The 21265-nt window shown below is 45.9% G+C and overlaps 1 protein-coding gene across 2 annotated transcripts in view; it reads left to right on the top strand.

Moving 5' to 3' along the window:
• The first annotated feature begins 12281 nt into the window (after positions 1-12281).
• Positions 12282-21265, top strand: part of GHSR (growth hormone secretagogue receptor) — a 44475-nt gene continuing 35491 nt past the window's right edge. The window contains exons 1-2 of one of the 2 annotated variants that reach the window (XR_011199544.1): positions 12282-12625; positions 12853-13812. Coding sequence is in view for 1 of the 2 variants with exons in the window: in XM_069215406.1 (XP_069071507.1) it covers positions 12981-13812 (832 nt within the window). In the remaining variant the exon portion in view is untranslated. The remainder of the gene's footprint in view (positions 12626-12852; positions 13813-21265) is intronic. The other variant, XM_069215406.1, reaches the window with a different exon arrangement.

Here is a 21265-nt window from a genome sequence, read left to right as displayed (position 1 = left end):
CAGAGCAACCCTTGTGTGAACAAACAGGAAACAGATTACTAATACACAAACACGCTGGGGTTGTACACAGAGTAAGGCGCAGAACTTCCCACAGTGACAGGGAATGTCAATGCCTCTGTGCAGTTTGCTCTTACAGATAGTCACCCTGCCAGCCCCATAGAAAGGAGGCAGCAGAAGTGATTCTGTCTCTGGACCCTATAGCACAGACAAGGAAAGTACTTACATACACAAGACACGCTCTTGTGGGTCCAGCTGGAAACACAGTGGCGATTCCTGAGAAAACAGCAATAGCACACTGTCACTGTAGGCACGAAAGACAACGTATAACACTGGACAAGGATGGGGGCTGGAATTGCCTCCTGGAAACCAGGAGCCAACCCCAGAACACAGGAGGACACTTATTCACTGGTGAAGACTGATAGAACACTTACCAGACACAAATAACCAAGAAGAAACAGAAACAGAAGGGAACAAACTAAGAGGCAGAGGCAAGAACTAGGGACAGGCTCAGGCTGAAGCAAAGGTGGGACTAGGACTTGAAAAAGGGCGCAAACTTCTGGCTGGGACAAACAGAGACAGGACTGGGAAACTGAGAGCAGGCTCTGGCTGGAACAGGCAAGGACAGGGCTAGAATACAGGGAGTAGGAAATGAGCCGTAAACAGGACTGGGAAACAGAGAGAAAGTTCAGGCTGAAACAATGCAGGAGCAGGGCAGAGAAACAGGGAGCAGGCTCTGAAAGAAACAAACAGGTACAAGGCTAAGAGATAGGGAGCAGACTCTGGCTGGAACAATCAGGAGCAGGGCAGAGAAACAGGAAACAGGATCAAGCTGGAACAGAACAGGAACAAAACTGGAACACCATCCGACAAAGGGTCTGTAACACAAAGGAATCGAACTCCAATGCACGACGGGGATCTTGAGGAAATGGCTGCTTATAAGCAGTTCCAAGCTGGGCTGCACAGGAGAGGTCTCAGGTGTGTGTAGTTTCAGACACTTGCAAGTCCTGGAAGAGAGGATCTGGTGAAAAGGAGCAATTGGACTTCTCCCATAGAAAACAATGGGAAACAGAATCCGGGCTTTCCTGACTACCAGGCTGTGCATTATGGGATTTGCAGTCCCAGGAAGCAAATGCAGTACTACACAAGTGTACCATGGAGAAAAGAGAAACAAACAGGAGTCAGCAAGGGACTCTGGATAAGTGTTTAAGGTGAGTCCCAGGCTTCCGACAGTCCCCTTACAGCACCCCCTAGAAATGGGACGACAGAGTCGTAACATGGGGATCTGTGCCTTTGCATGAGTGTCCAGTGGCAAATTTGTGTTTGCCTGTGTGTTCCATCCTGCATCATCATCCCATTCTTGACATGTTTATTCCCACTTCCAAATGAGCTGTCACACTGGCAGCTACAACAAAGCTACATGTCTATGCATCTGCCATCCATTGATCCCATCACTCAAGGTGACTATGGTTCCCATGTATTGTAGAGGTAGGTGTGATTTTAAAGCTGTCATCATTTGGGTCCTGTGTTGGAATCTTGGGCACTGTGGGACATCTGCCTGCAGCCTGATGTTCATGTGAACCCTGATAAGCTGAGTGGTGTCATAATCTTATGAAGTTCAGTATACATAAATCACACCTTTGATTTTTTCATTGTAATCCCAGGTGACGTTATTGTCCAATCACTCTTACACATCCATTCCTGCTGTGTGGTGTGGTTGTGGGATTTAAGTTTAGAGTCATATGTCACATACACAATGATGGTCTTGTAGGAGATGTGGGCAGCATTGAGTTTAATCTTGTAGATACCTTGGCCCTGACATATATAATTTTTACACAGCATTATACTGTTTGTGATTCTTTAAGTTCAGAAATTAGCCACCAGCAGCACAGATGATTGTAAAATCCAGACCCGTGTGCATAGATATCAGACCACATTCTTTCTATGCTATTGTATTGACATGCTGTGGCCATTGACATGTTACATGCATCACAAGACTCCTGCACAGTAGATGTGACACATTACACAGAGACAAAGTGGTTGTGTAGGTGCTGTTTATTTTTAAAGTGCTGTAGTGCAATACTTACATTGTCCAGGATTGTAAGTCCATTAGTGTGACGCATTCTATTGTGACACAACACAGGTGCAATGTTGAGGGACATGTCATTGGACATGCTGCGATGGAGTGTCATCCAGCGTAGAGGAACATGAACTGCCAATTAGGTTGTGAGAGACAATTGCAGTCCATAGTGGTAAGGTAAACAGTGTGTAGGAGAACAGTGCATGTTACCAAATGTAGCAAGACTGGCATGTTGTCAAGCACAGGACACAGGAAAATTACTGCCCATGTGGCATGGACTGGTGCTACCGGGTACTCCTACGGGTGAAGGTGATGTGTTTCTCGTCTTCATCTTCTGATGTTTGTGTAGTCTCCTATGCCCTTGGTGGTGGTGGGTTTGAGGGGGCAACACACACTTCAGTGTTTAGAGAAGTGGACTGTTAAGGGCATAACTGCAGCAAGGAGGAGCTACATCGCTGTGGTAGGCAGCCAGGTCGGCCCTGAGGGGGGTCGTGATTGTAGTCATGCATGCAGTGAAATGTTTGGGTGGCCAGGTGTTGTGGCAACTCCCTCACTGCAGTGGTGTAGTCCCTCATGCACTGTTGTAGTCCTTGCAGTAGTGATTGTTGGACTTGCATCGCTGCTGACTGTTCTGCGGATGTCATCATGCCCATCCCCTCAAGGCTTGCTGCCATATTTTACACCCCCCCCCCCCCATAGGTGGTCCCAATGTCATCAGAGTCCTCAGCTGTGTTTGAGCTGGCAGGTCGTACTATTGGGGTGGGTTCTCTGTGATGGATGCTACATCTGTGCTCCTCCTTGTGACTGAAGGTGGGGTCTGGAGGGTTCCCAGGACACCTTGGAGGGTTTCCTGGCTAATGGTTGTCAGTTCGTCATCCATGTCATTAGAGTAGTCCAGGACAGGCATATCCACAGGAGAGCTATCGTCCTCTGCAATGAGATATTATACAATTAGTGTGTCTGTGTTGTGGCAGTTGTAATGTGACGTCACTGACTTCCTGTTCATTGTTGCTGTCATTAATATTAGCATTCTCACAGGCCTATGCCCTACCTGCATGTCACATGTACTGTGGGCAGTTTGGGGAATTGTCTGTGTCACATCCTCTAGGTGTAGGTTCTGTCCAAATTGTGTCTTGCCACCTTCTTGTCCTACTCAATCCTCCCTCTACTACCATTAGCATGGTGAAGCCTTGTAATGCCTGTTGGTGTTCTGATGCCACTTGCACCATACATGACAATATGGGACTGACCCAGTCTATGATATTTCACATACACCTATACGTTGCTGAGACCTAGCACATACCATGTATTGCATTGGCATGACATGATCCAGGTGTCAGCATTGGTAGTGTGTCATGTTGATGTTTGCGAATGCGTGCTACATTGCATTGCACCGATGGGCCTGGCAGAGTTCCATTTCCTCTTATGACTGTGCGCGTGTGTTTCACTAGCTACACACATATGTCCTCCCCCTCAATGCTGTTGTCTTAGCGGTATGACAGTTGAGATGTTGCAAGCTGGCATTGCAGCTATTGTAACACAGGCACGGGGTAGACCATGGAATGGGCAGCATGGGTATGACATTACTGCTGTGTGCTTAGACATGAGCATTTGACAGGAGTTACACTTGGTTCGGAATTGAAGGGGATTGATCACGTAGTCATCCTGAACCCTCATTTTGAGTGTGTTTGTTCCATGGGCACCTAACTGCCATTTCCTAATTGACCAGCACACACAGCACAGGTAGTAGTGGCAAATGTTGTCAATGGTAAATGCTGCTTGAAGCAATGGCCTGGGACTGGGTATTGTCCCCTTGTTCACATTCTGACAATACCAGCTGTCCTGTGACAGCAGCCCAGTTTTACGTTCTACCCTACCCTCCTGGTCTGCTACAGCATTTCCAGCAGCCTTGGAATGGCGGTGTACCCCCATGCAAAGGCTGTTGGTGTTGTGTTGTGCTGTGCCCCTAGATGGTCCTGCACAACCCATGCACCCATGCTGTGCCCCTTTACCCTTTCCACTGCCTGATTTCCATGGCTGACAAGAATTGTGTAGTAGGTATGTACCTCCCCCTGCTTGCAATTAACTTTTAGGCATTTTTGTCCCCCATGCAACTAACCCTGCATATGTGTTGTTTCCTGGTAGTCTGTGCTGTCCTGTCATGAGATTCCTGTGACAATCTCCTCTGGGATGACGGCTGCAACCATCTTCTCTATCTCGTCCAGGGCCTCCTGCAGTGCTGGACTCCCTCCTCAAGTCTGCAGTGCTGCCTTCCTGTTCCTTGCCATTTTTTCCTTTGTCCTGCACTTGCAGTCATGCCATTGTTTCTTGCACTCCGTGACAGTTCTCCGGACCTCTGCCACACTGTTTATCTTGTCAACAATTTCTTGCCAAATTGCATCTCTCCTCCCAATTGGCATTTTAGAGGTAATGAAAAGTTGATGCTGGTGCTCCGTCACCTCTCTGACCAGTATTTCATGCTCCTCTGCGCTGAAACAACACTTCCTTTTCTTCTTGTCTCTCCCCTGGGTCTTGTCTGTGTCCTCCTGGCTGGTTGCTGGTAGATTGAGGTCTCCCTGGGGTCTCTCCTGGCTTCTGGGATCCATTTTGGGGCTCCTTAGCACTGTTTGCTGCGTTTGCGCCTCTTTTTGACGCTATTGCAGTGAAAAATGGCGCATATTTGGTTTGCGACGTCGCAAACTGAATTAGAGTCATTTTCCCTGCATTAATGTCATTTTGCTTTACGACGCGGCGCCCAATGGTTAGCGTAAAAAAAAATTACTCTAACCCGTGCTTAGTGCCAGCGTGCGACAAAGTATCAATTTGACACATGGGTGGTGCTAAGAAATGGCGTTAGCCCGCGTTAAGTTTTTGGACGCAAAACTGTGTTAGCGCAGTTTTGCGTCAAAAAGTATAAATATGGCCCATAGAGTACAGTCATGTTAATAAAATGTTCTGCCTTTCTCTCTCTGTTTATTGTAGGCTTGACAGTATGGGGACTAGCCATTGTGAGAATCTGAACAGAAGGAAGGATGGCCAAATGCAGAGCACAATCAGTATGGAAGCAAAGGCTTTTGTAGCCGAATATCACACACTTAACATGGACCAACTTAACCAATCTGCTTGCTGTTAGCTCTTACACATTGCAGAGATGATTGGGTTCTCCTATCCCCTCTTTCTTCACAAAATGTCGCCCATCCCCCATGACAGAGGCAAATGGGGCCTCCACATCTTTCTAGCTTCTGAATGCTGCCAAGGTCAGGTCACTGAAAGAAAGAACATAACTTTTGTTGTATTTCTACCTTTTTGCCCTGAGGCTTTAAAGCTCAAGAAGGGCTGTGAACAACCCCTCAAGACATGCAGCTCAGAAGAGCAACTCCCTGCCCCTCACTCAAGGACAATTTGTCTGTATGTCCAGAAGGAATACACAAAACACTACAGGAGAGATATTCACAATCATGTGACATTGGCATAAAGGAACATTTGGTTTTAGCAGAAAAATGGCAACTTTCTAAAACTAGAATTTTTGGATTAGTAACTGTTGGACCTGACAGCCTTAGGGTGGTCATCCCTCAACATTTTGCCTGACTCCCTCCATTTTCCTGATCTCGTTTTTGCTGGTTTTAGGACTCTGCACACTTTACCACTGCTAACTAGTGCTAAAGCCTGTGCTTTCTCTCCCCTAAACATGGTACCATTGGGTCATACCTAATTGGCATATTTAGTTACCCGTAAGTCCCTAGTAAAGTGCACTAGATGTGTCCAGTGCATGTAAAGTAAATGCTACTAGTGGGCCTGCAACACTGATTGTGCCACCCACATAAGTAGCCCCTTAACCATGTCTGTGGTCTACTATTGCAATGCCTGTGTGTACATTTTCACTGCCACTTCAAGTTGGCATTTGCAATTACTTGTCAAGTCTTAAATTCCCCTTTTATTACATATGCCACCCCAAAGGTAGGCCTTAGATAACCCTCAGGGCAGGATGCTATGTAAGTAAAGGGCAGGACATGTACTTATAAGTTTTACAGCCCTGGTAGTAAAAAACTCCCAAAGTCATTTTTCATTACTGTGAAGCCTACTCCTCTGATAGGCCAGCATTGGAAATTCCCTTATATACTTTTAAGTGGTAACTTCTGATCTGAGAAGAGTAACCTTGTCATGTTTGGTATGGTTGGAATAGTAGTGAGAAATCCTGCTTATTGGTGAAGTTGGGTTTAACATTACTATTTTAGAAATGCCACTTTTAGAAAGTAGGCATTTCTCTGCTCTTACTGATCTCTGTGCCTTACTCCCTGTCTCCAAGTCACGTCTGGTCTGTGCTGGTTGACAGCCCCCCTTGTGCATTCTACCCAGAAAGTCATAAACACAGGACTCTCAGCTGCATTCATCTGCAGATCTGCAGGGGCTCTCACTTACACTTCAATGGCTAGTGGCATGAACTTACACAAAGGACGAATAACCCCCACAGATCTCCTGGCAGACAGGGCTGGGTTGAAAGGAGCAGTTGTGCACTTCAAAACCACTCTTTGAAGTTTCCCCCACTTGAAAGGCACATTTAGGTGTATATATAGAGGGTCTGTGATCCTAACAAATCGGACACTTCAGGACCTACAACTGGACTCTGTCAGAGGGACTGCTGTGCTACCCTAAGGACTCATCTGGACTGCTTTGCTGGAAGGACTGCTCTCCTGTTTGGTGTCCTGCTGGCTGCTGGCCTCTGACTCTACTGGAAGGACTCTGCCTTCCCCCACAAGTGCTCTCCAAGGGCTTGGACTGAGCTTGCCTCCTGTTCTGAAGTCTCAGGGCCATAAAAGACTTCACAAAAGAGAGAAAATACAGTGCATCGGAAAATCAACGCAGCGCCTGCAAATGTTGATGCAGCGCCTGCCTCGCAGCTGAACATTCTCAGCATCGCCTACCGGATTGATACAACACCTGCTCCATCCTACCATGTGTAGGAAAGTCACTCTTTTTGGCTTGGTCCCTCCACTTTTTGCCCTTTAGCAGTGTGTTTAGACTGTTTTTACTGGGATCCTGCTAACCATGATCCCAGTGATTGTCCTCTATCCTCTAAATTTGGTTGCTTTTGCACCCTTTATACCGCACAATTGGCATACTGGTGTACCCCTGTAAGTCCCTAGTATATGGTACTTAAGTACCCAGGGCATTGGTCCACCATGGGTCCCTCATGGGCTGCAGCATGTATTATGCCACCCTTGGAAGCCCATGCATACTGTATCTGTAGCCTGCAATTGCAGCCTTTCTGAAAAGGTGTATGCAACCTTTCACTGCTGGTCACTGCACCAGGTTACTGCAAGTCACACTTATTGTAGACCTTCCTAGCCCAGAGGGGAAGGTGCAGGTTCCTGTGTGTGAGGGCACCCCTGCATGAGCAGAGGTGCACCTACAAACTCCGGTTCCAATGCACTGGACTTCGTAAGTGCGGAGAAGCTATTTTACCCATGTACTGGCTACAGGTCACACTACCTGTGGTCGAGCTACATATTGGTAACTCCGAACATAGGCATGTTTGGTATCAAACATTTCAGAATCATACTCCAGTACTAATGGCACTATTGGTAGCATGATTCCATGCACTCTGGGGCCTCCCCAGAGGATCCCCAGTATTGCTCCTACCAGTCTTTCAAGGTTTGAGGGCAGCTCATGCTGCCACAGCCCCTCAAACAGGTTTCTTCCCTCCTACTGCTTGACCAGCTCAAGCAGGGGAAGGAAACACAAAGGATTTCCTGTCGGAGAGGGAGGCAACACCCTCTTCCTTGGGAATAGGTGGTACAAGGCTGGGGAGGGGTAGCCTTCCCACGCCGCCAGCTTGCTTTGAAGGGCACAATTGGTTCCCTCCTTGCATAATCCAGTTTGCACCAGTCCAAGGATCCCCGGTCCCTGATCTGGCTCGAAAGCACACAAAGGAAAGGAGAGTGACCACCCCCTGTCCATCACCACCCCAGGGGTGGTGCACAGAGCTTCTCCAAGTGGCCACTTGATTCTGCCATCTTAGAAACAAGATGTGCAGAGGCCCCTGGGAGCTTCTGGTTGGTCAGGAGAGGTGACTGACATCAGTGACTCCCTCTGATAGGTGGTCACCCTGCAGGGTGACCAATGCCCTGTTAGGGCTATTTAGGGACTCCCTCACGGGTGAGTCCCCAGATTCGGTGTGCCGGACTCCACCAGGACTCCTCTGCATCGACCTCTTCTGCCCCTGGCCACTGGAACCGCTGCTGGACTTCAAAGGAACAAAACAAGCCTGCAACTCCCGAGAAGACCTCACCTTGCAACATTGTTTCTCTGGCTCCTTCCAGCATTTGCAACATTCCATGGCTGTTTATCTTCTGGGTTCAGCAAGACTTCAGCTGCACGAAACAGACATAAGGAATTTCCCTTGGAGTAAAGGAGTCACTTCCTTGTATCTGCAGGCAACTAAGGCAACAACGACTGGCTGCTGGAATCTTCTGCCATCCGGCTCCAGGAAGAATCTCCAGCATAGGTGGCGATTCTGAGTGGCCCTTTTGGTCCTCTCTACCTGCTGTCCAACTTGGGAGATGGTGATCCCTTGCCTCTCCTTGCAGGACAGTACCCCTGTGCACCGGGAAGCTTGAAGCAACCAAGGCTTGTTGACTCCTGCTCGAAGGGGTCTTCAGGCTCCAAGTAACCCCGGCCTCCAGCAGTTCATTGACAGTCTCTCCTCTGTTGCTCCAGCGATGTGGGACTCCTCTCTAGTTGTGCTGATTGGGCCTCACTGCAGCTTACTGTGCCTGCTGCCAGTGGGTTGCCTATGGGGTCTGTAACTGCTTCTGCTGGCTCTACCAAGTGCTGAGGCTCAGCCAAGGCTCCCCTCCAGGGGTTGAGTACCCTAGACCTTGCTGGTCCTTTTCTTCTCTGCAAACCCTCTTCTGCCCAGATTTGCATTTGCAAAGGAGGGTTGTTGGTGGTTCTCCTGACCACTGGTCATCTGTGACCTGTGGCCCTGCCAAGTGGTGCCTTATCTAGTCCCTGGGTCCTTGAAAGTTGAAGCTGGTAGAAAAAGGCTGAAATCCACGCACAGGATGCCATGCGAGGAAAATTTTGAAGCACCACCTGCAGCGCGAGAGTAAAAACCACGCAACCCCTCGCAGAGCAGTTTTTCCATAGTGCGGCCATATTCCACACGCATATCCCTAGGCGTCAAAATCATGGTGAACCTGCGTGGATCCAAGGTGCCCCCGTCTAGAAATTGATGCATCACTCTCTTGCAGGAGAGAAAAACAACACATCGCCTATGTGACCGGAGAAGGAATTACGCCCGGCCTCACTTGCGAGCAAGGACCCGACGCATCGCTGACTTTTGCAACACAAGCTCGCCCGTGTAGCTTTATTTTTTACGCAAACCAGATTTTTTGTGTAACAATAACGTTTCCATTGTTTTCTACGGAGTAAGACTCTTTTTATTTTAAAAATGAATAACTTGACGTGTGTATGTTGGATTTTGCCATTTTGATCTTGTTTGATTTAGATAAATATTTAAAAAATTTCTAAACCGGTGTGGTGTCCATTTTGTATGTTTTGTTACAGATACTTTACACATTTCCTTTGAGATAAGCCTGACTGTTTGTGCCAAGCTACCAAGGGGGTGAGCAGGGGTTGTCTTAGGAGTGAGTGTAAGTGCCTTACCCTGACTAGAGTGATGGGCCCTGCTTGGACAGAGTGCAAACTGACTGCCAACCAGAGACCCCATTTCTAAAAAAAAGTGCTTTACACTCCTCCTAGATAAGACTTGGCTGTTCAACACAGCTACCACTAGAGAGCCCTGGCTTCCTAGACATTATCTCACAAAGTAATAGGGGTAGCCTGGATGTGGTGTAAGATGAAAATACCGTAGGTGTCTACCACACATCAAGCCAGCTTCCTACACATTGCATTCGGATGCATTGTACAGACCGCAGTGAGAAACCAAGGCTGTGCTCCCGGAAAGTGATGCATCACCTTGCTGCATGAAAATAACTGTTGCATCGCCTTTTCCGTGCCAGAAAAACCAATGTATCACTTTACTTTCTGACACATCTCTTCCTCTGCGGCCCTCTGCGTCGTTATTTTTTATGCATCCCATGTACTGTGTCTTAAAAGGAAACAACCTTGTGGACTAAGACTCATTTAAACCTTTAAAAAGTGATATCTTGACGTGTGCATTTTGGATTTTTGTTGTTTTGGTCTTATTTTATTCAGATAAATATTACTCATTTTTCTAATCTGGATTGGAGTTCTTTTTGTGGTATTTTCACTGTGTGACTGTATGAGTTAATGCACAAATACTTTACACGTTGCGTTCTAAGTTAAGCCTGCCTGCCTGCTCTGTGCCAAGCTACCCGGGGGTGAGCACATGATAATTTAGGTTGTGTTTTGACTTACCCTGACTAGGGCTGTGGTCCTTACTTGGACAAGGTGCATACCTCTGCCAACTAGAGACCCAGTTTCTGACAGTAACTTAAAATCCATCTTTACCATTAAGGAGGATTTTAGATTACAATTCATTTGAGTGGAAGAATAATTTCTCTATCTTCTCCCAAACCAAAGTTATTACTCTTTAAGTGTCATAAGATAACCTAGTGTTAGTCTAGGGGTTTTCCCTGCTAGAAAAGTAAAACTTAAGTACATGTTCCATTTTTAAATACCATGCACTGTGCCCTATACAAATTTGTCAGTAATTAAAAGGAAGGTTGAGGTCTGGCAAACATTTTATATTGCCAGTTCGAAGTGGCAGTTAAAAACTGTGCAATAGGCTGCAGTGGCAGCCCTGAGATATGTTTTGCAGTGCTACTTGAATGGGTGGCAAAAGGGGCACTGCTACTCACCAGTAGCATTTAATATACAGGCCCTGGGTTCATGCGGTGCCCTTTGCTGGAGTCTTATGAGTAAATTACACATGCCAGTTAAGTGTAGGCCAAATTTTCCACGTTTTAGGGAGAGAGCTCAAGATTATCTCTGGGAGGCAGGGGTAAACTGCAGAGAGTTGTAATGCCTACAAAAACAAGTTCAGTACAACAGGGGAGTGAAGGCAAAAAGTGTGGGGAAATACCACACCAAGGATGTCAGGTCTAACACATACCAATTAACTCTACAAAGGATAAGCATTAACAGTAGTGTCAGACAAACTTTGTCATAGCACCAATTATTATTCCCTAGTGTTCCCAGCTGACCCACTTGTAATCAAGATACATTTCTGCAAATCTTGTATTTTTTGTTGTTTTAATAGACCAGCACTCTACTCACCCCACTACAAATCCTGTTATCCATCATGTTATTGGCTGAAAAGCTGGACTGGCCTATGTTGACCCTGATGACATAACATGGATCTATCTATTTGACAAACCTGCTGGGCTTTTCTTTTACCTAGATTTCCCCTGTTTCTTCCTTTTCTTTATATTTTGCTTAACAGGGAGGTCTGTTGTTTCCTTTTGGAGGCTAATCTTTAAAATATAGATACACTGAATCCTCACATGTTGAATTCTGTATCCCATACAGGTATAATATAGAGAAATCAGTGATTTCTTTCCACTACATCACACACTTCTACTTTTTCAGTTAGGACTCAATTTTCAGATGATAGCAATAGCCTTTTCCAATTTTTGCTTTCAATTCGGTCTCACTATAGATTACCGTTTTTATGTTAGATTTTATTGAGTTCCAATTAGAATACCTACTATACAGGTAGCATGGCCTATGAAGCTTTATTTTCTATCTTTAGGTTGAGCATAGCAGGGCGCAAGCGCTGCTTTTCCCATGTGCTGGTATGTATCTGGGCTTTTAACCACGCCCACCTCAAGCCTATCACTTTCACTCGTTCATAGGCGTGCCTTTCAAAAATCCATTGTTATCATTGTAAAAGCTTTACTTTTGTCCTTCCTTGTGGTGGTTTTGTTACCCCGTGGCCATCAACCCTGTTACGTTGATAATTGCACTTTTGCATATATCTTTGAATAGCTAAAAGGTGGGCATGCCGCTTTGAATCGGCTCTCTTATGTCAACTGTGGCAAGAAAAGTCCAGTTAGGAATTTACAACGCTAATAGTCCCAACTCGAGCAACGCGGGACACATTACATTGCAAATGGTTGTTAACGTTTTTCTTTCTGCACGGTTCAGGTTAGAAAGCAGGAACTGACTGGCAGCGCCTTGAAGTCGATGAGCGAGGAGGCAGCCCCACGCATCCAGCATAGACGGGGGAGAGTGAGTGGGGGCAGCCCGTGCTACGTTCCTGGGAGCACCACACAGTCTCCGGCTGCACAGCCCCTGAGCCAGATGATCAGAAAGCGCGCGGACTCCAGACTCTCTCCGACTCTCATCACAGAGCCCTCTCCCCCCACTCTCTCCGAACAGGAGCGGCGCTCTCTCCCCTCAGAACAGCTCCTGAAGAGGCGAGGACAGGAGGCATCCGCCGCTCTCCGGCAGCGGTCTTAGAGCATGGACTTGAAAGGGGTTGAGTCCCAGAAGTTCCGCAAAACCAATGACCGATCGACAGAATTACCAAAACTAATGATCTCGGAGAATTCGACAAAGGTATTCCGTCCATACCATTAGATTCTGTTTGTTCAATATAATATTTGAACAATGGAAAGGAGCCACTAAGCACTGAAGTGAATTTTATATTAGCTATGTTATTGCAAATGCGTGTCATATGTAAGTGTGTTATTGGCTGGAAAGCGTTTGCCTCTTGTTCCTATTGTGTGAGCCTAAGTGACCAATAATATTAATGTTTGTTCTTTTTTGTCCATTGCTTGTTTCAGAAATTGATGTTTACTGAAGGTCTTCACTATCAAATCCCCTGACTTGAAGCCACCATAGCACTTTTATCTGCCTGTGTGTCCTCAGGGTGGATCAGATATGCCTACATGTCGAACAAATTTGAGCGGACATGGAACCTGATCTACACCTGCAAGGGGCCAATGGCTTGGCCAACGTTATGTCCAACCAGACCACAAGTCCTAGTTATCTACTCAACTTCACCGCGGATTACATGGACTATGATAATTATTCATGGCCGGACTATCCAGCTCACATCTTTCCTGCCCCGGTTCTAACTGGAATCACCGTCACTTGCACCCTCCTCTTTGTCATCGGGATCATTGGCAATTTCATGACAGTGCTGGTCGTGTCGAAGTTCAAAGACATGAGAACGACCACCAACCTCTACCTATCCAGCATGGCCTTTTCGGACCTCCTGATATTTTTCTGCATGCCTCTCGATCTTTTTAGACTTTGGCAGTACAGGCCGTGGAATTTTGGGAACCTGCTCTGCAAACTCTTCCAGTTCATCAGCGAAAGTTGCACCTACTCGACTATCCTCAATATCACCGCCTTGAGTGTGGAAAGATATTTTGCTATATGTTTCCCCCTCAAAGCAAAAGTTGTAATCACCAAAGGAAGAGTGAAATTGATTATCCTGGTCCTCTGGGCCGTGTCTTTTGTTAGTGCGGGACCAATTTTTGTCTTGGTCGGGGTAGAACACGAGAATGGAACAAACCCACTGGACACCAATGAATGCAAAGCAACAGAGTACGCTATAAAGTCTGGACTTCTCACCATCATGGTCTGGACGTCCAGCATCTTCTTTTTCTTGCCGGTCTTTTGTCTCACTGTGCTCTACAGTCTGATAGGACGAAGACTGTGGAGACGCAAGAGGGAATCAATTGGACCAAATACATCAATCCGAGATAAGAACAACAAACAGACTGTAAAAATGCTTGGTAAGTTTGAGATTTATGTTCTAACAACCTATAAGTATATTTGGGCTGAACTTGCATTTGTGGAAGTGAATGTAAAGGTGGCCACGCAAATTAAATTGCAAGTCCTTCATATCAAACCTGCGACAAAATTGAATGGAATGTATGAAAAATATATATGAATGCTCATCTTTTAATTTTATTAGATTTATCACTGAAGATATGTAATAGTTATATAAAGCAAATCTTATGTTCAAGATTACAAACTATTTAAAATGAGAATTTATGTTCTATATTTTTTAGAGGCCAGCATAAATTGAATTAACACCATCCTAAGGGAGGGAACACAGGCCCTGCAGCCCTTGAGTTGTTGGGGGGACACAAGTCTTCAGGGGTCCCCAACACTTCAGGTGGGCCCCAGTCAGCTCAAGGCTGATGAATGCCTGTAGAGAGGTTTTAAGGCATGGGAAAAGTGGGCTCTGTTCCTGGGCCCCAGCCTTTCAGGGGGCCCTTTGCTAGATCTGTCTCGGTTCTCCACCCAGTCCTGTCCTAATGACCTTGAATGTTTCTTAAACATAGAGGGCCAGATTTACAGGGCCCTAGTACCACCGGAGCAGCACTTCTTGTGATGCTCCGGTGGCGCTGTACAGGGTGCCACATTTACAAGGCAGTGTTAAGCCACTTTTTGTGGCTTAGTGCCACCTTGTAAATATGGACCTCTCCGATGCAGTTTTCTGCATCAGAGGGGCATGAAATGGCTGTTGCTGTAGGCGTTACACAGCAACACACATTGCTTTTGAAGCTGCCCCAGATTTATAAGAAGGCATAAAACTGTTGCAGCACCAAAAACTAACACCACCCCAGGGGTGGTGTTAGCATGGCACAACAAGGTGGAATACTTTTATACCTCTTCGTTTTAGCTTTTTCCATGTGTGCTGCATTCTGCAGCACACATAGAAAGAGCAAAACGCCATGAATGATTCTTGTTTATGTGCCTTCCTGCACATAAACAATAATTCAAAAAAATTACGATCTGGCACTTCTATGTGTGCTGCAGAATGCAGCACACATAGAAGAGCCAAATCGCCATTGTAGGTTGTTTATGTGCAGGAAAGGACACCTTCCCGAACATAAACAGGCAATCCCCTCAACGCAGACACCCTTGCACTATGGTGAAAGGTTGCCTGCGTTGGCACTGACAACTACATTTAGCTCCGGGGCACCGAATTTTAGTAAATACGGCGTACCCCTGTGTTTCTAAAGTGACGCAGCGCGGTGCTGCAGGTTTTGGCGGCACGCTGTGACACTTTTTTAGTAAATCTGGTCCAGAATGTTTTAAATACCATTTTCCTTTAATTTATTTTGTATGCGAGTTATGTGTGAGAGTCTATTACAGACGTTTTGCAGAGAATAGCTTGTTTTTTAACACCTTGCAACTTCCACAATTAAGTTAATTTTAGATCAAAACTAGATCTCACATATGAGAAATGTCAAGGGCCACAGAGTTTGTTTTCAATAATATTAATACGTTGCTGCTGTATTACAATAATGAAAATACACATCACTACCCCTGAAGGTTCGATAGAAACCCATTTAGAATATGGACCACTGTGCCCGTGCAGTATCGGTCACCTGGCCAACGAGGGCATGAAAAAGCGGAAATTGTATCATAAATTCAAAGGTGTGCTGAAAGAGATACTTTTAGCCCAGGGCCCCCCGAAATCCTTAAGATGTCCCTTAATATACTGGATATGGGAGACCTACGGACCCTCTTGATTTTCTGAAAGGGGGACGTACCAGTTTGCGTCACTCCACTAACTATATTTCTGCTCCACATAAATTACCAACACCCAAGAGCACGCGTGGTTGTTATATCTGCTGTAACTGACTCATACTCATCACATCTGGATCACGTCAGAGCTGTGAAGACACAGCTGCACTTGCCTGGATTGTGTGTTCCCCTCTCTAGGACACTTAGAGTAAACAGAACTGTTTGCAAATTCTAATGGATTAGTAGTTGAAATAGCTGTAGTGTGCTTTGTTCCTGGTTCGGGTTCAATAAATGGCATGGGATTTCCAAATGTTTTTGTATATGACTTAGATTTACAGTTGTGCAAGCCCCCATCCTAAGGCACTGTAAGCCTTCACACGTGCCATGAAGCTCCAGATCGCATAAACGTAAAGCGCTAGATGAAAATATATGTCAGAAAGTGCAGAAATACAACGTAAACTTCGAAGAAAATGTGAAGTTCTATATATAACTATGAGAAGGTAATCAAATTTCATATGTTTTGGGATAATCAGCTTCCCATTTACATTAATTGCTGGCTATAGTTTATCTGTAAGGTGCTTATTTACATATCCGGGCAAACATCAGGCGTAAACTACCTTGTGAAAATTATATATTATTTTAACGTCAAATTTACAGTTTTTCATAAACAGTGTGCAATAATGCACATGAATACAATGGTATTTGTGCTAGAACTGCGTTCTTTATTTTACGTTGTTTGTGTTGTGCTCTTGCACTAAAAAAGAGTGCATGGGTCTGTCCATTTCTTGTCTGTCTGTCCATTCAACCTCCGTTGTGTGACGTCTAACTGCACACGTGATTTCTGTGGCTGTATGTGCGCCCTCTCCGTGTCAGAACCTCTGTCTGTAGGTCCGTGGGAATGAGCATCCGTCGTTGTGTGTCCATAGGATATGTAGGTCGGCTGGACTCTGCAAATGGGTGTCTTTAGATCTCTTTCCATTGGAACCTCCCTATCAGTTATTCTATGGGCATGGGTGACGATGCATATCTGATGGAGTGTGTACATGGGTTAGGGGGTCCGAATGTATGCGTGCCTGTAGGTGTACGTGTGTGTGAAAAGGGAGATCTGCTGCTCTGACTTACATATTTACCAGTATACACAGCGTCTATGTCAACAGGTGTATGAATGATGTCTGTGCAAACCCTCTACATAAGTCAACTTTGTTGACTTTGTCGATTCTTGTGTACTTGTGTGGAAGCACTGTAGAGTTTATGTCAGTTTGTGAACCCCACATATACTACGTGATTCGCTGCAAGTTCTATGAAATGTAAATGCATTGCATTTCTCTGTTCTTTTCCCACGTAGGCTCTGCTAGTAAACCAACTAGTTCTTTCTTCCTTTTAATAATTCTTACACTCTTGAAATTGTGCGCGCCACTGGTTCACCTCTCTTCTTAATAACAGCAGTGCATGCATGCTAATGTGAACATTCATGGATGGAAAGGCAGCTGAAGAGGTAGGCTTCTTAGGAATGATACTAAGTTGTTGAAGCATGAATATATTTTGATGCACAGACTGAAGGACCGATTTTCAGTTCAATCGAGTTATGCTTCATTGGTGTTTGTCTCCCTGGCAATGGGCAAGAAATATCCACCAAGTGGAAAATAGTAGCGCCTCCTTCCCACAGTTCTCCAGAACGTCTGTAAATTTGTCCCCACTGCCCCCATCATTTTCAGTCATAGCGGCAGGAGGTATTCTAATACCGTAATATGTATTTCATAGTCAGAAATCAATTCCTCTAGTACATATGGATACCTTACATTACAAAGGACATAAAGGGGGTCATTCTGGCCCCGGCGGTCTCAGACCGCCGGGGCCAGGGTCGGCGGGAGCACCGCCGACAGACCGGCGGTGCCCCGCAGGGCATTCTGACCGCGGCGCTTTGGCCGCGGTCAGTGCAGGAAAACCGGCGGTCTCCCGCATGCTGCGCCGCCTTGGGGATTCTGACACCCCCTACCGCCATCCTGTTCCTGGCGGTTCGCCCACCAGGAACAGGATGGCGGTAGGGGGTGTCGCGGGGCCCCTGGGGGCCCCTGCAGTGCCCATGCCAATGGCATGGGCACTGCAGGGGCCCCCGTAAGAGGGCCCGCTTGTATTTCACTGTCTGCATAGCAGACAGTGAAATACGCGACGGGTGCAGTAGCAACCGTCGCACCTTCCCACTCCACCGGCTCGATTACGAGCCGGCTTCATGGTGGGAAGGTCGTTTTCCCCTGGGCTGGTGGGCGGCCTTTTGGAGGCCGCCCGCGAGCCCAGGGGAAAACTCAAAATACCCGCCGCGGTCTTCCGACCGCGGTACGGTATTTTGGCGGCTCCCGCCGGGCGCGCGGTGACCGCGCCCGGCGGGAGTCAGAATGACCCCCAAAGTGTACTATTGTTTGGGACCTTTGGTAGAGACCTTGCACAGGACTTGAGGGGTATTATTGGATGTGACCTTTGGGAAAGACCTTGCAAAAGACTTAGGCCCGTATTTATACTTTTTGACGCTAAACTGCGCTAACGCAGTTTAGCGGCAAAAAATTTTGCGCCGGCTAACGCCATTCTGAAGCGCCATGCGGGCGCCGTATTTATTGAATGGCGTTAGCCGGCGCAAGCAGACCGGCGCTGCCTGGTGTGCGTGGAAAAAAACTACGTACACCAGGCAGCGCCGGCGTAGGGAAAAATGGCGTTAGGGCGTCTTAAAAATGGCGCAAGTCAGGTTGACGCTAAAAAATCGTCTTAACCCGATTTGCGCCATTTTAAACGACGCCCAGACGCCATTTACATGACTCCTGTCTTAGTAAAGACAGGAGTCATGCCCCCTTGCCCAATGGCCACGCCCAGGGGACTTATGTCCCCTGGGCATGGTCATTGGGCATTGTGGCATGTAGGGGGCACAAATCAGGCCCCCCTATGCCAAAAAAAAATATATATATATTTTTTTATACTTACCTGAACTTACCTGAATGTCCCTGGGGTGGGTCCCTCCATCCTTGGGTGTCCTCCTGGGGTGGGCAAGGATGGCAGGGGGGGTCCCTGGGAGCATGGGAGGGCAGCTGTGGGCTCATTTTGAGCCCACAGGTCCCTTAACGCCTGCCCTGACCCAGGCGTTAAAAAGTGGCGCAAATGCGGGGTTTTCGGCCCCGCCAACTCCCGGGCGTGATTTTTGCCCGGGAGTATAAATACGACGCATTTGCGTCGCCGTCATTTTTTTCGACGGGAACGCCTTCCTTGCATCTCATTAACGCAAGGAAGGCGTCCACGCAAAAAAATGACGCTATTTGCCCATACTTTGGCGCTAGACACGTCTAACGCCAAAGTATAAATATGGCGTTAGTTTTGCGCCGAATTTGCGTCGAAAAAAACGACGCTAATTCGGCGCAAACGGAGTATAAATATGCCCCTTAAGATGTATTATTTGGTGTGACCATCAGCAGCCATCTTGCACAGGACTCATGTTGCATTATTAGGTTGGACTTCTGGTATAGACCTTGCACAGGACTTAAGGGGTATTGTTTGTGGGGTCTCTGGTAGGAACATTGCACAGGCCTTGGGGTGTATTGCTGGGAAGGAAATGTGGAGGAAACCTTGCACAGGACTTGTGGTGGATAATCAGGTAGGACTTTGGTGGATACCTATGCACAGAACTTAAGGTATATTATTGTTTGAGACCTTTGGTAGATACCTTGCACAGGACTTAGGTTGTACTTTTGGATGATACTTTTGTTAAAGACCTTTCACAGGGCTTGCGGTGTGTTATTGAGTAGGGCCTTTGGTAGAGACCTTGCACAAGACTTCTTGAGGTGTATTATTGGGTGGGGCCTTTGATAAAGACCTTGCACTGGACTTGGGGTGTATTATTGGGTGGGACCTTTGGTAGAGACCTCGCACAGGACTTCTTGAGTTGCATTATTGGGTGGAACATTTGGTAGAGACCTTGCAAAGGACTTGAGGGGTATTAATGGTTGGGACCTTCAGTACACACCCTGATTTGAGGTGTATTATTGGTTAGAACCTTTGTTATAGACCTTGCACAGGACTTGTGGGGTATTAGTAGATGGGACCTTTGGTAGATACCTTGCATTGGACGTATTGAGGTGTATTATTGGATGGGACCTCCGGTAGAGACCTTATACAGGACTTGAGGTGTATTATTATGGGTAGGAGAAGAAACAGCTATAACACATCACCATACATATTCTAAAGGATTGATGCATTTCCCACTGTTTTAAGATGCATTCTTAAAGAAGCATTCTCCATGGCGATCACCCCTTTCACCCAAACATATTATTGTCTTGAATAAGGGAATTATAATGTATATTATACTTCTCAAATTCAAACTCAAAAAACTTGATTTCAGTTAAAGACAATAAACGCAACAGAAAGATATTACAATAGTCGTTCATTCATATAAAATAACATATCCGTCAGTCTAAGTTTTGAGATCAAAAGGTAATTCTAGCATATATACAATTTTATATAAAGACATTTAAATAAAATATGAGTTCATAAAATACTTTGGTTAGGTTAAAAAAAAGAGTTAATGAAACAATTTGTTAAAGGTTCCAGCATTAGTAGGGAGCTACCACCAGGAATATCCATAATGATGGTCCCTACAAGATCAGGGTGATAAAGTGCAATAATCATTACTATCAGGAGCTGTAACCCAAAACTGCATTCAGAACATTATACTCAACACTAAAACTCAAAGTTGCCTAATTATTTGATTAATTGGCAGTCTTAGTATCCAATGGACCAGATTGTACTTTAAGCAGAATTACAATTACAGGCCTCTTGCGCCAGAATTTTTGTGGTCGTTAAGTGTTAACTGGATTGACAAACAAGTGTGGTCAGAGATCACGATGGTTTACATTTTAGGTGATTGGGACAGGTGAAGCATCGATTTGTTCACTAAAATATAATCTATTCATGAGAATGAGTGATGTGGTGCGGAATAGAAAGTATAATCACTCCCAGTGGGGTTGTGGATACGCCAGACGTCAATCAGATTGTTGTTTGTACAGCAGATTCTCATTTGTTTATGTGCTTTATTATCAATGAATTAGTGGGCAAAGATTCTGTCTAGATAGCTGTCCATAGGCATATTAAAGTCGCCGCCAAGTATAATACGGGAGTTATCAGAGAGATCTCAGAGTTGCTGGTCAAGGTCTCTCCAAAATTCAAATGCATTGTCATTTGAAGCATAGATGTTTACCACAAAGAACTCCAGCTCATTTATTTTCATTTTAGAGATAATCCACCACCCTACTTGATCATGAGTATATTGAAATAACTGATATACCTGATTTTTTTGAGACCAGTGTAATCACCCCATTTTACTTCTGTGGGGCCGGAAAGATACCGTGTCAGCAATCTATGGACTGTAAAATAAGCAATAACTCTGCATTTAACTGGGTATTCATCCCTTTTGTGTTTAGTGAGAGTATGTTCAAGGTGTGTGTCATATGGGGTTTATAAAGTCTGTCAGGTCATAAGTGGATGGTAACAGAGGGCTGAAGTTTGTGTTGCACCGAGGGTAAGAGGTGTTGTGAGATTGCTTATTGTGTATGCACCTCCATGGTGGACCTTGGATATGGCTAGGTTCGGCGACCTAGAGTGCGCCAGGTGCTGATGTTGAAGGATGTGTGAAAGCGAGTTGCTCAGGTAGTGAGTCATGAGAATAAAGAA

Source organism: Pleurodeles waltl, chromosome 11 (assembly GCF_031143425.1).
Source record: "Pleurodeles waltl isolate 20211129_DDA chromosome 11, aPleWal1.hap1.20221129, whole genome shotgun sequence".
NCBI classification, from domain to species: domain Eukaryota; kingdom Metazoa; phylum Chordata; class Amphibia; order Caudata; family Salamandridae; genus Pleurodeles; species Pleurodeles waltl.
This window is presented reverse-complemented; position numbering and strand designations above follow the sequence as displayed.